The 13,606-nt window shown below is 41.2% G+C and overlaps 1 protein-coding gene across 1 annotated transcript in view; it reads right to left on the bottom strand.

Moving 5' to 3' along the window:
• The window catches only part of TACR1 (tachykinin receptor 1), a 94,394-nt gene extending 85,438 nt beyond the window's left edge, over positions 1-8,956 (bottom strand). The window contains exon 1 of the mRNA XM_029232225.1: positions 8,355-8,956. Within this exon, the coding sequence (XP_029088058.1) occupies positions 8,355-8,743 (389 nt within the window). The 5' untranslated portion in view covers positions 8,744-8,956. The remainder of the gene's footprint in view (positions 1-8,354) is intronic.
• Between the last annotated feature and the right edge of the window lie 4,650 nt (positions 8,957-13,606).

The following is a 13,606-nucleotide window of genomic DNA, read 5'->3' as shown; positions in this document are numbered from 1 at the left end:
TCTTCTCTAAATATTTGAGAGAATTCTCCCGTGAAGCCTTCTGGTCCTGGGCTGTTGTTTGTTGGAAGATTTTTAATCACAGTCTCAATTTCAGTGCTTGTGATTTGTCTGGTTATATTTTCTATTTCTTCCTGGTTCAGTCTTGGAAGGTTGTGCTTTTCTAAGAACTTGTCCATTTCTTCCATGTTTTCCATTTTATTGGCATATGGGTGCTTGTAGTAATCCCTCATGATCCTTTGTATTTCTGCACTGTCAGTTGTTACTTCTTCTAACTCTATTGATTTGAGTCTTCTCCCTTTTTTTCTTGATGAGTCTGGCTAATGGTTTATCAATTTTGTTTATCTTCTCAATGAACCAGCTTTCAGTTTTACTGATCTCTGCTATTGTTTCCTTCATTTCTTTTTCATTTATGTCTGATCTGATCTTTATGATTTCTTTCTTTCTGCTAACTTTGGTTTTTTTGTTCTTATTTCTCTAATTGCTTTAGTTGTAAGTTTATGTTGTTTAATTGAGATGTTTCTTATTTCTTAAGGTAGGATTGTATTGCTATAAACTTCCATCTTAGAGCAGCTTTTGCTGCATTCAATAGGTTTTGGTGTTTTCATTGTCATTTGTTTCTAGGTAATTTTTGATTTACTCTTTGATTTCTTCAATGATATCTTGGTTATTAAATAGTGTATTGTTTACCATCCATGTGTTTGTATTTTTATAGATTTTTTTCCTGTAATTGATTTCTAGTCTCATAGCACTGTGGTTGGAAAAGATACTTGATACAATTTCAATTTTCTTAAATTAACCAAAGCTTGATTTATGACCCAATGTATGATCTATCATGGAGAATATTCCATGAGCCCTTGAGAAGAAAGTGTATTCTGTTGTTTTTGGATGGAATGTCCTATAAATGTCAGTTAGTCCATCTTGTTTAAAGTATCATTTAAAGCTTCTGTTTCCCTATTTATTTTCATTTTTGATGATCTGTCCATTGGTGAAAGTGGGGTGTTAGAAGCCCCCACTATGATTGTTTTACGGTTGATTTCCCCTTTTATAGCTGTTAGTATTTTCCTTAGGTATTGAAGTTCACCTATGGTGGGTGCGTAAATATTTATAATTGTTATATCTTCTTCTTGGATTGATCCCTTGATCATTTTGTAGTGTCCTTCTTTGTTTCTTCTAATAGTCTTTATTTTAAAGTCTATTTTGTCTGATATGAAAATTGTTACTCCAGCTTTCTTTGTTTTCCATTTGAATGGAATAACTTTTTCCATGACGTCACTTTCAGTGTTTATGTGTCCCTAGGTCTGAAGTGGGTCTCTTGTGGACAGCATTTATATGGGTCTTGTTTTTGTATCCATTCAGCCAGTCTATGTCTTTCGGTGGGAACATCTAATCCATTTACATTTAAGGTAATTATCGATATGTATATTTCTATTACCATTTCCTGAATTGTTTTGGGTTTGTTATTTTAGGTCTTTTCCTGTCTGCTGGTGGGTGGAGCTGGGTCTTGTCCCTCTGGTGTCAGGGATGTGCTCAGGAAGACTTTAAGCAGACTGTCTGCTGATGGGCTGGGCTGTTTTCCTGCCCTGTTGGTTGTTTGGCCTGTTGCATCCCAGCACCAGAGCCTAAAGTCTGTTGGGTGGGGCTAGGTCTTGGGGGAAAATGGTGGCCTCCAGAAGGGCTAATATCAATAAATACTCACCAGTGCTTCTGCTGCCAGTGTTTTTCTCCCTGCAGTGAGCCACAGCCACCCCCTGCCTCTGCAGGAGACCCTCTAATACTAGCAAGTAGCTCTGGCCCAGTCTCTTATGATGTCACTGGTTTTTTCCCTGGGCCTTCCTGCACAATAGACCTTGGGTGACCCCTCCAAGAATAGAGCTTCTGTTTCTTCCAGTCCTGTGGAATTCCTGCAATCAAACCCCACTGGCTCTCAAAGCCAGATTCTCTGGGACTCCTCCTCCCATTGCCAGACCCCCAGGCTGGGAAGCCTGATGTGGGGCTCAGGACTTTCACTTCTGTGGGAGAACTTCTGTGGTATAATTGTTTTCTGGTTTGTTGGCCACCCACTTGGCGGGTATGGGATTTGCTTTTATTGCAATTGCACCCCTCCTACTATCTCATTGTGGCTTCTTTTTTGTCTTTGGACTTAAGGTATCTTTTTTGGTAGGTTCCAGCGTTTTATTTTTTTAGATGTTTTTTCAGCAGTTAGTTTTGATTTTGATGCTTTTGTAAGAAGGGATAAGCTCTCATCCTTCTACTCTGCCATCTTGCTGGCAAGTCTCTAAAGGCAGCTATTTTTGAGAGCTCACTCTACCACAAGGACACTGGTTCTGGCAAGGACAATTTTGACATCTTCCCTCTAGCCTATTAACACTGGAGCCAGGTCCCATGCACCAGTAGTCCAGAACCAGCTCTGGGACTCCCTGGGCTATGCAGTCAACTATGCCAGGAACCAGCAATGCCCACCAGTACGATAGGATCAGCCCAGTGACTTCCTGGGCCACATAATCAACCATGCTGGACCCTATACCACCCACCCATGTACTAGGAACAGCCTCATGGCCTCCTGGCACACACAGCCATGCTGGAATTTAGCACTACTCACCAGCAGTACTGCAGTAGCTCCAGGACACCCAAGGCCCTAGCCCTGTCCACTAGTGGGCCAGTATCAGGGCTGGGACCCCCTAGCACATGCAGTCAGCCATCCCAGGACCAGGATGTGCCCACCAGTGACTGGGAGCATACACACAAGGCAGGACTGGCAGCCAGCTGGGCTGGGAAATAGCCCTGCCAACCAGCACACTCACAGTAGTTGGTCCCACCACAACAGATGGGCCCATTCAGCCCACACAGAAGGCACACCAAGATAATATATCTCTAATGTCCAAAGGGGAATGTGCTACTGGTACCCAATGGAATCTGCTACATAAGTTCTTTTCTCCAACACTGGAAAAAATAACTGACCTAACTAATATATACAAATAAACACAGAGTCTTGGGCAAAATGAGACAACAAAGAAATATATTACAAATGAGGGAACAAGATAAAACTCCAAGTGAAGGACTAAGTGAAGTGGAGAAGAGCAAAGCACTGAATAAAGGACTGATACTTATACAATAATAGAAGGGGACCTTAACACCCCACTTACATTAATGGATGATCTTTGAGACACAAATCAACAGGAAAACACTGGAAACAATGCATTAGAGAAACAACACATTAGATTAGATGAACTTAATAGACATATATAGAACATTCCATCCAAAAGTAGCAGAACACACATTCTTTTCAAGGGCACATGGAACATTCTCTAAAAATAGATCACATACTGATCCACAAAACAATCAATAAATTTAGAAAAATTGAAAACATATCAAGAGTCTATTCTTTTTTAATATTTTATTTATGTATTTATTTATTTGGCTGCATCAGGTCTTAGTTGCAGCATGCAGGATCTTTGTTGTGACATATGGGATCTTTAGTTGTGGTGTGTGGTCTCTTTGTTGCAGCACACGGGCTTCTCTATTTGCAGCATGTGGGTTTCTCTCTAGCTGTGGCTCACGGGCTCCAGAGTATGCGGGCTCAGTACTTGTGGCATGGGGGCTTAGTTGCGCTGCAGCATGTGGGATATAAGTTCCCCAACCAGGGATTAAACCTGTGTCCCTGCATTGGAAGGTGAATTCTTAATCACTGGACCACCAGGGAAGTTCCTAAGCATCTACTCTGACCACAATCAGACTAGAAATCAACTACAAGAAAAAAACTGCAAAAACTGCAAAAACACAAACACATGGAGTCTAAACAATATGCTAGAAAACAACCAATGGGTCACTGAAGAAATCAAAGAGGAAATAAAAAATACCTGGAGAGAAATTGAAAGTGGATCCAAAATCTATGGTGTGCAGCAAAAACATTTACAAGAGGGAAGTTTATACAAGTGTACATCAGGAAACAAGAAAAATCTCGAACAAATAATTTAACCTTAAACCTAAAGGAACTAGAAAAAGAAACAAAATCCAAAGTAGTGGAAGGAAAAAAATAAAAAATATCAGAACAGAAATAAATGAAATAGAGACTGAAAAAACAATAGGAAAGATCAATGAAACTAAGAGCTGGTTCTTTGAAAAGATAAACAAAATTGATAAATCTTTAGCCAGGCTCATCAAGAGAAAAAGAGAGAGGACCTAAATAAACAAAATCAGAAATGAAAAAGGAGAAGTTACAGATCAATACTTCAGAAATACAAAGGATAATAAGAGATTACTATGAAAAATATACACCAATAAAATGGACAACTTAGAAGAAATGGAAAATTCTTAGAAATGCACGATCTCCCAAGACTGAATCAGGAAGAAATAAAAAAATATGAATAGACAAATTAACAGTAAAGAAGCTGAATCAGTAATTTAAAAACTCCCAACTAACAAAAGTGAAGAATCAGGCAGCTTCACAGGTGAACTTTACAAAACATTTAAAGAAGAGTTAACATCTAACCTTCTCAAATTATTCCAAAATACTCAAGAGGAAGGAACACTTCCAAATTCATTATATGAAGCCAGCATCACCCTGATACCAACATCAAAGATACCACAAAAAAGTAAAGTACAGGTCAATATCACTGATGAAGATTCATGCAAAAATCCTGAACAAAATGCTAGCAAACCGAATTAGACAATACATTAATAGTACCATTCATTATGAGCTAATGGAATCTATCACAGGGATGAAAGGGTGGTTCAATATCAGCAAATCAGTCAATGTGACACCCAAGTTAACAAATGAAGAATAAAAATTATAAGTTCATTCATTAGATGTAGAAAAAATTTTGGCAAAATTTAACATCCATTTATGATAAAAACTCTCAACAAGTGGATATAGAGGGAATGTACCTCAACATATAAAGGCCATATATGAAAAGCCCACCACTAACATCATACTTAATGGTGAAATGCTGAAAGCGTTTCCTCTAAGATCAGGAACAAGGCAAGGATGTCCACTTTTGTCCCTTTTATTCAACACAGTATTAGAAGTCCTAGTCACAGCAATTAAACAAGAAAAATAAATAAAAGGAATCAAAAATGGAAAGGAACAAGTAAAGTTGTCACTGTTTGCTGATGACATGATATTATCCATAGAGAATCCTAAAGACACCACCAATAAATATTCAAATTAATAAATTAATTCAGTCAAGGTGCAGCCTCCAAATTAATATACAATAATCTGTTCTGTTTCTATGTTATAGCAATGAACTATCACAAAGAGAAATTGAGAAAACAATCCTATTTAAAATCACATCAAAAAGAATAAAATCCCTAAGAATAAAGCTAACTAAGACAGTTTTGTACTCCAAAAACTAGAAAACTCTGATGAAGTAACTTTAAGATGACACAAACAGATGGAAAGATATACCATGATCACAAATTAGAAAAATTAATATTGTTATAATGATCATACTATCCAAGGAAATCTACAGATTAAATGCAATTTCTATTAAAATACCAACGGCATTTTTAAAAAATTTTATTTCATTTTACCCAGTAATTCTACTTCTGGGAAATCTACCTTAAAGAAATAATCAAGAAAGCAAAATAAAATTATCATACAGAAATGTTTATTAGTGCCTTAATCATAATGGCAAAAAAATCTAGACATCACCTAGGCTCCCAGCAGTAGGGAGATGGTTAAAGTAATAATGGCACATTCATAAAATGGAATAATAGGAAGCCACTATGATTATGTGACTGAAGACACTTTAATAACATGGGAAAATATTATTAATGTTTTCCATTAATATCAATGGAGAAATGTAAGCTACAAAATTATCTAGAATCTGACTTCAATTATGTAGTGTAATAGTCATAAAAGAAATTCAACTGTTAACAGGTGTTACTTTTACATTGTGAATTAGTGGTTGATTTGTATTTTTGTTTCTATGTCCTTCATGAAAAAGGTTTAATTTTATAATCTGGAAAACCACCTTGCTTTCATTTTTAATATGATTCAAAGATTATCTGTTAAAAATTCAAGGAGCATACAAAAAGATAATTTAACATTTTCTCAAAGTCTGCATTGTCATGGTAGAGAAAAAAGCAATCATTCATATGGAAAGAGCTTGAGGTCTCTTCCTTTCTAAAGCATTCTTGGGAGAGAATGGATGACCATGCCTGTGGTGGAGCTAGATTCATCAAAGGGCCTGAGGAGATAAATTTACTCAGCTCATGGGGCTGAGCAAGGAAAAACAGAAGGAGCACTTGGAGGACTTGGAGACACAGCCTTGAGGCATCATCCCTAACTCTACCTTGAACTCTAACCCTGAGCATGCCATTGATAATCTGCACATCAGGCACAGATGACATTTCTTGTTGTCATTGCTCTCAGCTCTGACACCAGAGATCCTCTGACCTCACTGAGCAGGTGTCATGAAGGGTCAGGGTCTATGGTTTGCCTGGAAAGAAACAGTGGAGCCTGTGATGCCAGAGTCAAGGCAGCCAAAATCTGGCTCCTTGCCCAACCCACTGAAGAGTTTGACCCTGAATCTTGCCCCTAACCTTCTAAGTTCAAAGGGAAAGAGAAGGGCTGTGGAACATGTCATTTCTGTGTAAGCCAAAGCAAGAGAGTTGTCCTCTGGTGTTCCATCAGCTACTGAATGCTTGGGCTCCTGCTGACTGTCAGGTCTCCCTTGAGCTCACACAAGTACCTGATGCAGTAAAAATACCAACTTCCCCTCTAATTTAGGGATAATCAAGACAGCGTGTGTAAGGCCGAAAATGCACCAGGTTTCACTGCACATATAATCAGCTATACATCATGCTGTGAGTTTTCTAAGTTTAAGAGGACTGATGTGAAGTTAAAAGAGCAAGTCAGTGCAGAAAGGTTACAGGTACCTCACTTTCAGCAAACCAAATATCTAAAAACCAGAATAGCATAAGAGATAAATTTACAGAAGAATTCATTTCACTACCACTTTGAGTAATTGGTTTCCCTTCTACATTTAAAATATAAATTGATTCACCACAACTTATTTTACACACAACATATTAAGCACTTAAGAGTTGCATAAAGGGAACTTAAAAATTAGCATTTGGACATCACTGCAAAGAAAACATAGTTTTCTCCGATTTTAAAAGTGATCATTGACTACAGAACCTGCAAAAGACCTCAAATCAATTGCAAATCTCTATACAAAAGAATTCAGTAATTTGGGAATGATTTTTTTTGAAGTTTTTCTCTTAGCTCCTTCTTTGGGCTTCTCATATTCATTTATCTCAGCAAGGCCATCAAAAGAACCCATTTTAAAATCACAGTGGTAGGAGTTTTAAACATACCTCCACATCCTAGGTAAACATTTAACACTTGTACACCCAGAGATATACACGTTAGAGACCTAGGACACCCACAAAAAAGTCAATACAAATAGAGCTGTGCTCTAATGATCAATTTTCCATCATGCCACCTGAGGACACTTTCATTCCAGAACTGTAGCTCCAATGTGTGAAAATGCCAACACTTTCACTTTTAATCAGCTTCTGAAACCTTAGCCTGTTGGGTGCAGGAAAGAAAGAGCTTTCAATTGCCTTTAATTGCCTTTGCCAAGCATGTTTATCTGTAGATGTAGAGAGGCTAAAAACATTGACCTCACATGGCCAGAGAAGTTTAGAAAAACTCTTGGATCCTTAAGAACAGCATAGCTGCCTCTCATTTCTGAATGAGAACCCCTAGCAGCATAGAGAGAGCTGAATTAGAATCCTGAGTATTTTATGATTCTAATAAAATGCTTTTCACATCCAAATAATATTGGAGAGTTGTGTTGGGAGCAGAAAGTTCCTGAATATTCAGGAAAAATTGAAGATGAGAAAGTTGTCCTATGTGTACTTAAAACTGGAAGGTATCAAAAGGCTGTATAGCTGAATAGCAGGCCTGCAAGGATTCACAAAGCCCTAGCCAGGGGTTGGCCCCTTGGCCACATCCTGGGTATCCCCTTCAGGCTTTAAAGGCAAAAGAGAGAAGGAATATATGGAAAGAAGCAAAGCAGGAGTTGAATGGAAAATGTCAGGAAGATGAGTGGAGAAGGGAAAAATAAAAGAGAGAAATGAAGAAAAAAGGTAGGATGTATACATAAAGGAAGGGAGACTGGTGAAGGGTGAAAAAGAGTAGAAAAAGAAAGAGAAATAGAAAAGAAAATCGTGAGATAAGATAAAATCCCCCATCAACAACTGACTTAGCTAACTGTCAGTATAAATCCAGGGGTTCAGGTGGCCAGTCTCCACCTTGAACCAGGCACTATCCAAGCCTGGAGCTGCATAGCAATGCTATCTTCCTTTAAGGATTTTTTTCCCTTTTCCACAAAGGGCAAGCTCACCTATCGAAGGCCACAGCTGTCATGGAGTAGATACTGGCAAAGACAGCAGCAATGGGGAAGAAGTTGTGGAATTTGCAGTAGAACAGGCCATAGTACCACTCGTTGTGGACAGCATAAGTGAAGTTCACCACTGTATTGAATGCAGCCATGGAGGCCTCTGCGAAGGCCAGGTTTACCAGGAAATAGTTAGTAACTGTCCTCATTCTCTTGTGAGCCAAGATGATCCACATCACCACCACGTTGCCCACCACGGAGGTCACCACAATGACTGTGTAGGCAGCTGCCCAAAGGACAATTTGCCAGGCTGGCTGCACAAACTGGTTGGGCTCCGAGGTGTTGGTGGAGATGTTTGGGAAGAGGTCTGAGTCCACAGGGAGGACGTTATCCATTCTTCTGCTAAGCGATTAAGCCTTCCTCTCTGTACACACACACAAATCCTTTGCAGCAGGGTCCTGAGCCAGCGCCTGGGGTCAGAGTCCTGTTTAACCAAGACAGGAGGGCTGCAGGCTCTTTCTAGACAGAACTCTTTCCTTGTAAGCAGAAGACTTGACGCTAAGATAAAAGCTTCTAGATGTGCTGTATGCCCTTGGTGGCTTTGAATTCCTCCACTTTCGAGCTTCAGAAAGCACTTGAGTTCTGTAATCTGGAGACAGCGTCTCTCCTGCGTTGAGCTGGAAAAGAGAAAGAAATTCCACGGGTCGCGGTTCCAGTAAGCAGAGATCCTCCACCTTACTGCACCTGCTGCTGCTTGCAACTTCTATTCCTCCTATCTGCAGCGGGAAAGGCAAAGCCCTGTGCTGCGTGAGGACTTCGGGGCGAAGGTGGGGGTGGGAGGTATTAGTCACAGCACGACCTGTTAAAGTTCAGAGCCTGTGGCAGGAATTCTGGGGCCCTGCGTCCAGCTGGAGATTTTTTCCTTTGCTTTCACTACAGCCGCCGCCGCCGCCGCCGCCACCGTCTGCAGCTTTGCAGGCGCCTCTTGGCTCGGGTCCTGCTCGGCTCGGGAGTTAGCAGAACCTTGGCAGGCTGCGCGTGAGGTCTTTATAACCCACTGTAAAGACGTCACTGGGAAGGGGCAGTACCTGGCTACGTCGCCAGTCCCCTTGCGCAGAGCTGCAGCTGCATCATCTGTTAACAACCGTCTCACTGCACCATCCCAGCCACCAAGCCTTTTGCTGCTACCTGCTGTGAGAGTCTGCAAGCCGGGTTCCCCACGCACTCCTCGAGGGGGCGCTAGCTAGGTCCCCTCGGAGTAACTGCGCCAGATGGGGTCCGCAGCTGGAACCCCAGATGAACCAAGGAGAAAGGAAGGATTCGCGAAAGAGCTGTAGCGATGGACGCTCAACATCCAGGGAGGTCAGGAATGCTGCCATAGCTCTGCAGAGGCCCCTGCTTCTGGAGGTCGGAGTTGGCCAAGTGTGGGGGCGACGTGCCAGCGCTCGCTCCGGGCCTCGCTCCAGCCCGAAACGCTCCCAAAATACCTAGTTCCTTTCCCTAGCAGGCCGATCCCCCTGGGAAGCAGTGATAGGTTCTAAGCTTTGGGGACACCTTCCCCAGCCACCCTAGTCCCGCGAAAAGCTCCAGTAGCGCTCTCCAGATGAGGCCCCCGCGCAGGCGGTGGGGACTGGGCTGAGCTCCCTGCGAAGGGGTATGTCTCCCAGGCACGCATCTCTGGGCTCTCTGCCAGCAACCACTGCGGCCTCGCGTTGGCCGTCCCGAGACCAGCAGCCTCTGTCTCCGCGCCTCTCCGGCCTGTGGGCCAGAGCCGGTCCCGGGGTGGCGTCGGGGGCTCTTCCTCCTCTCCCCACCCGGCTGCCAGGTTTGCATAAATACTGGAGGGCATGTCTGCTCGTCTTATCTCCCCACCCCAGACCCGCCCCTGGCGGGCTTCGAGGCCTCGTCCCCTAGTCCAAGACCATTTCAAATGGCCAAGCTGGTACAGGGCGCTGGGAGAAGCTGGGAGGGGCTCGCCAGTAGGTGCCAAGCGCTTCGCAGAAACCGAGGTGGACTGAGATTCTGAGGGCGTTCCAGCCAGACGCCCTGGGAGATGAGGTTCCGTGGGCACTCGAATCTTCCGAGCCTTTCTGGGGGCCATCTACCCCTCTGCCCGATCCCACACCTTTCACTGCGGGGACTCGGAACTGTGGGATGTGGGCTGAGATGGGCGCGGAAGCTCGGGTTTGAGTAAGCCGGCACTCTACTGGGAGCCGAGTTTATGCACTCGTTCTGCCTGGTTGAGCGCTTCTCCTGCGAGGGAGCAAAGTATCTCCCGGGAAGCGCTTTAATGTTCAGAAAGGTTTTTTTTGTTTGTTTGTTTGTTTTAACATCTTTATTGGAGTATAATTGCTCCACAATGGTGTGTTAGTTTCTGCTTTACAACAAAGTGAATCAGTTATACATATACACATGTTCCCACACCTCTTCCCTCCTGCGTCTCCCCTCCTGCCACCCTCCCTATCCCACCCCTCCAGGCGGTCACAAAGCACCGAGCTGATCTCCCTGTGCTATGCTGCTGCTTCCCACTAGCTATCTATTTTACCTTTGGTAGTGTATATATGTCCATGCCACTCTCTCGCTTTGTCACAGCTTACCCTCCCCCCTTCCCATATTCTCAAGTCCATTCTCTAGTAGGTCTGTGTCTTTATTCCTGTCTTGGATTTAAGCCGGGCTAAAATCCGATACTTTCGGGGAATCTGCTAGTTCACTCTGCTTTTGTTGAATCCTGGAATTTCAGCGTTTATATGAATCGCATGTTGCACTGCCTGGTCCTCCAAGCACCCTTAAACCCTGAAAAGAAAACTCCAGTGATACCTTGAAGAGAACAGTGCTCACCCTGCCCCATCTCACCCCACCCCACCCCATTTAGAGAGGCAGCAAAGGAGAGCCTTCCTGTGGAAGGGAACACCTTCTCTTCCACTCTGGATCTCTCACTTCTGCTTCCACCACCTCGCAGAGCTGACAGAGAGTGTGAGTATGTATGTGTGTGTCCACCTTTAATTTTTCCTCCCAAGCTGTCTTAAGGCTATCTTTCCCTCTTTCTCCCTGTCTGGTGGAGACAGCCTGACTTTTTCTAAAGGAATTTTACTCAATGCTTGGGGGTGGGGTGGGGAGAAAAAGAATAAATCCTAAGTAAATAATAAAAGCTAAATATAAATAAATTTAAAATAAATGCTAAAAAATCAGGATTTATCTATTAATCCTCCATTAGTGGGGCAAGATGATAATTTGAACCAGGTACTACTGTGCTGTGGATATAGCCTAGAAAACATTTACAGTATAGTGACAGAGAAAGAGACAATTACCTACACAAAATGGGCAGTATTATGATGAGCAAAGGTATTAGGCCTGATAAGAGAAGAGGGAGGCATTAATCTATACAATGAGGGGAACCAGGGAAGAGTGTAGAAAATCATATCTGTGGATTTGAATGTTAAGCCTGAAGAATGTTAAGGATGAGAGGAGGCTGAGGGTGAAAGGGAGGAGAATATCCCATATATACATTTCATATGTCAAATCATGTCACCCTGCTTAAAGTCCCACAAGGTCCAGCTAACTCAGAAGAACACCTACATTTCTTTGGCCTTCAAGAGTCTGCATTCCTGGCCCCGAAGAGTAGGTGAGGCTGGCTTAGGTGGCTCCTTCCTCTTCCTGGATCCTCATGGCTGGTAGCCATGTCCTAAGTATGTATGACTTGCTGAAGTTAATTTCTTTCCCACAAAAAAAACAAAGCATATTCATGATAGTTTCACATTAATAAAATGACTCAGCCATATAGTAGCAAAAGTTGTCCTTAATTCACACACACACACACACACACACACACACACACGCACGCACACACACACCTTATAAGCAGGGACTTGCTCTGGCATCACTCCTTCCCCACACAGGGAATAACTTTGTTTGCAAAATTTTATCAGTAAGATCCTATATATGCTTTTTTTCTCCAAGAGTTGATATTTGTTTCCTTAGCTCTCCTTTCTGCTGAACTTCCTCCTTGGCACACAACACAGACCCACCAGGCTCAGAGAAAATTCTGACAACCTAGTATAAATTCTTTCTTATTTGTCCAGGTCCTTTAATAGTATAGGCAGAAATACAAACACAATAGCCATACATTTACACATATAGGATTTTCACTATCATCTGAATTTTGTTTTTCTCACTCAAAATATTGTTTGGATGCTTCAGAGACAACAGGTAGATTTAACTCATTCTTTTCAATGGCTAAATATTATTCTTGTGATATAGATGTATCATAATTTATACACTCTCTTCCCTATTTGTATTAAAATTCACTTTGCTTCCAGTTTTTCCTGCTAAAGACAATGCTACTATAAACATTTTTATGTCTCCACAGTCCGATGCTTTATTTCAATGGGATAGATTCCAAGTGGAATTGCTAGGTAATGGATTGTATTTATATTCATATGCATATATGTATATGTGTTGTATGTTTCTATTTTATGTTGCCAGATTGCCTTCTAAAAGGGTATAACACTATAACATTTCACTAGTGATTAATTTACCGTTTTCCCCACATCACCTACAGTAATAGATATTAAGGTTTTTTTTTAGTTTTGTAAGTCTAAAATATGTAAAATACGTTAACATTGTTAATACATAGTTTTTATTTTCCTGACAACTAGAGAATTTGGACTTCTTTTAATATTTTTTGGCTATGTGGATTTTCCCTTCTATGAATTGTCTATTCACACCCCTTTGACCCTTTTTCTGTTGGATTGCTTTCTGGTCATTTTTTTCTAGGTGCTCTTTGTATGTTATAGGTATAAACACTTTGCATGTCATAAATATTTCAAATATTTTTTCTAGTGTTATTATTTATCTCTTGAATTTATGTATTTTCCATAAAAATGTAAACAATTTTAAAGTAGTCTGTATTTGCTTTAATAGCTTTTGGGGTTTTTAAGTTCTGGTTTAAAAGAACCTCTCCAAATCCTGGCTTTTTTCACATTGTTTCCTAGATTTTCTTTTCAGTTTTTTACTGTTTCTTTTTTTTTTTACATTTAGGTCTTTAATTCACCTCGAGTTTGCTATTTTATATTATGTAAAATACTTTTTTCATATAGTTTGCTCATTTTCACAGCTCTATCCACTTTCATAGTGAGTTAAATCATTATACTTGTCATAGAATAAATTTTTGAATATATGTGATTTAATATTTATATTCTCCAGTCTTTCCCACTGATCTATTTATCTATTTCTATAGCAACATTATACATATAAATCAT

The sequence above is a fragment of the Monodon monoceros genome, unplaced genomic scaffold (assembly GCF_005190385.1).
Source record: "Monodon monoceros isolate NGI ecotype Baffin Bay Population unplaced genomic scaffold, NGI_Narwhal_1 Super_Scaffold_19, whole genome shotgun sequence".
Classification (NCBI taxonomy): domain Eukaryota; kingdom Metazoa; phylum Chordata; class Mammalia; order Artiodactyla; family Monodontidae; genus Monodon; species Monodon monoceros.
Note: the sequence above shows the minus strand (reverse complement) of the source record. Positions and strands in the feature narration are given on the sequence as shown.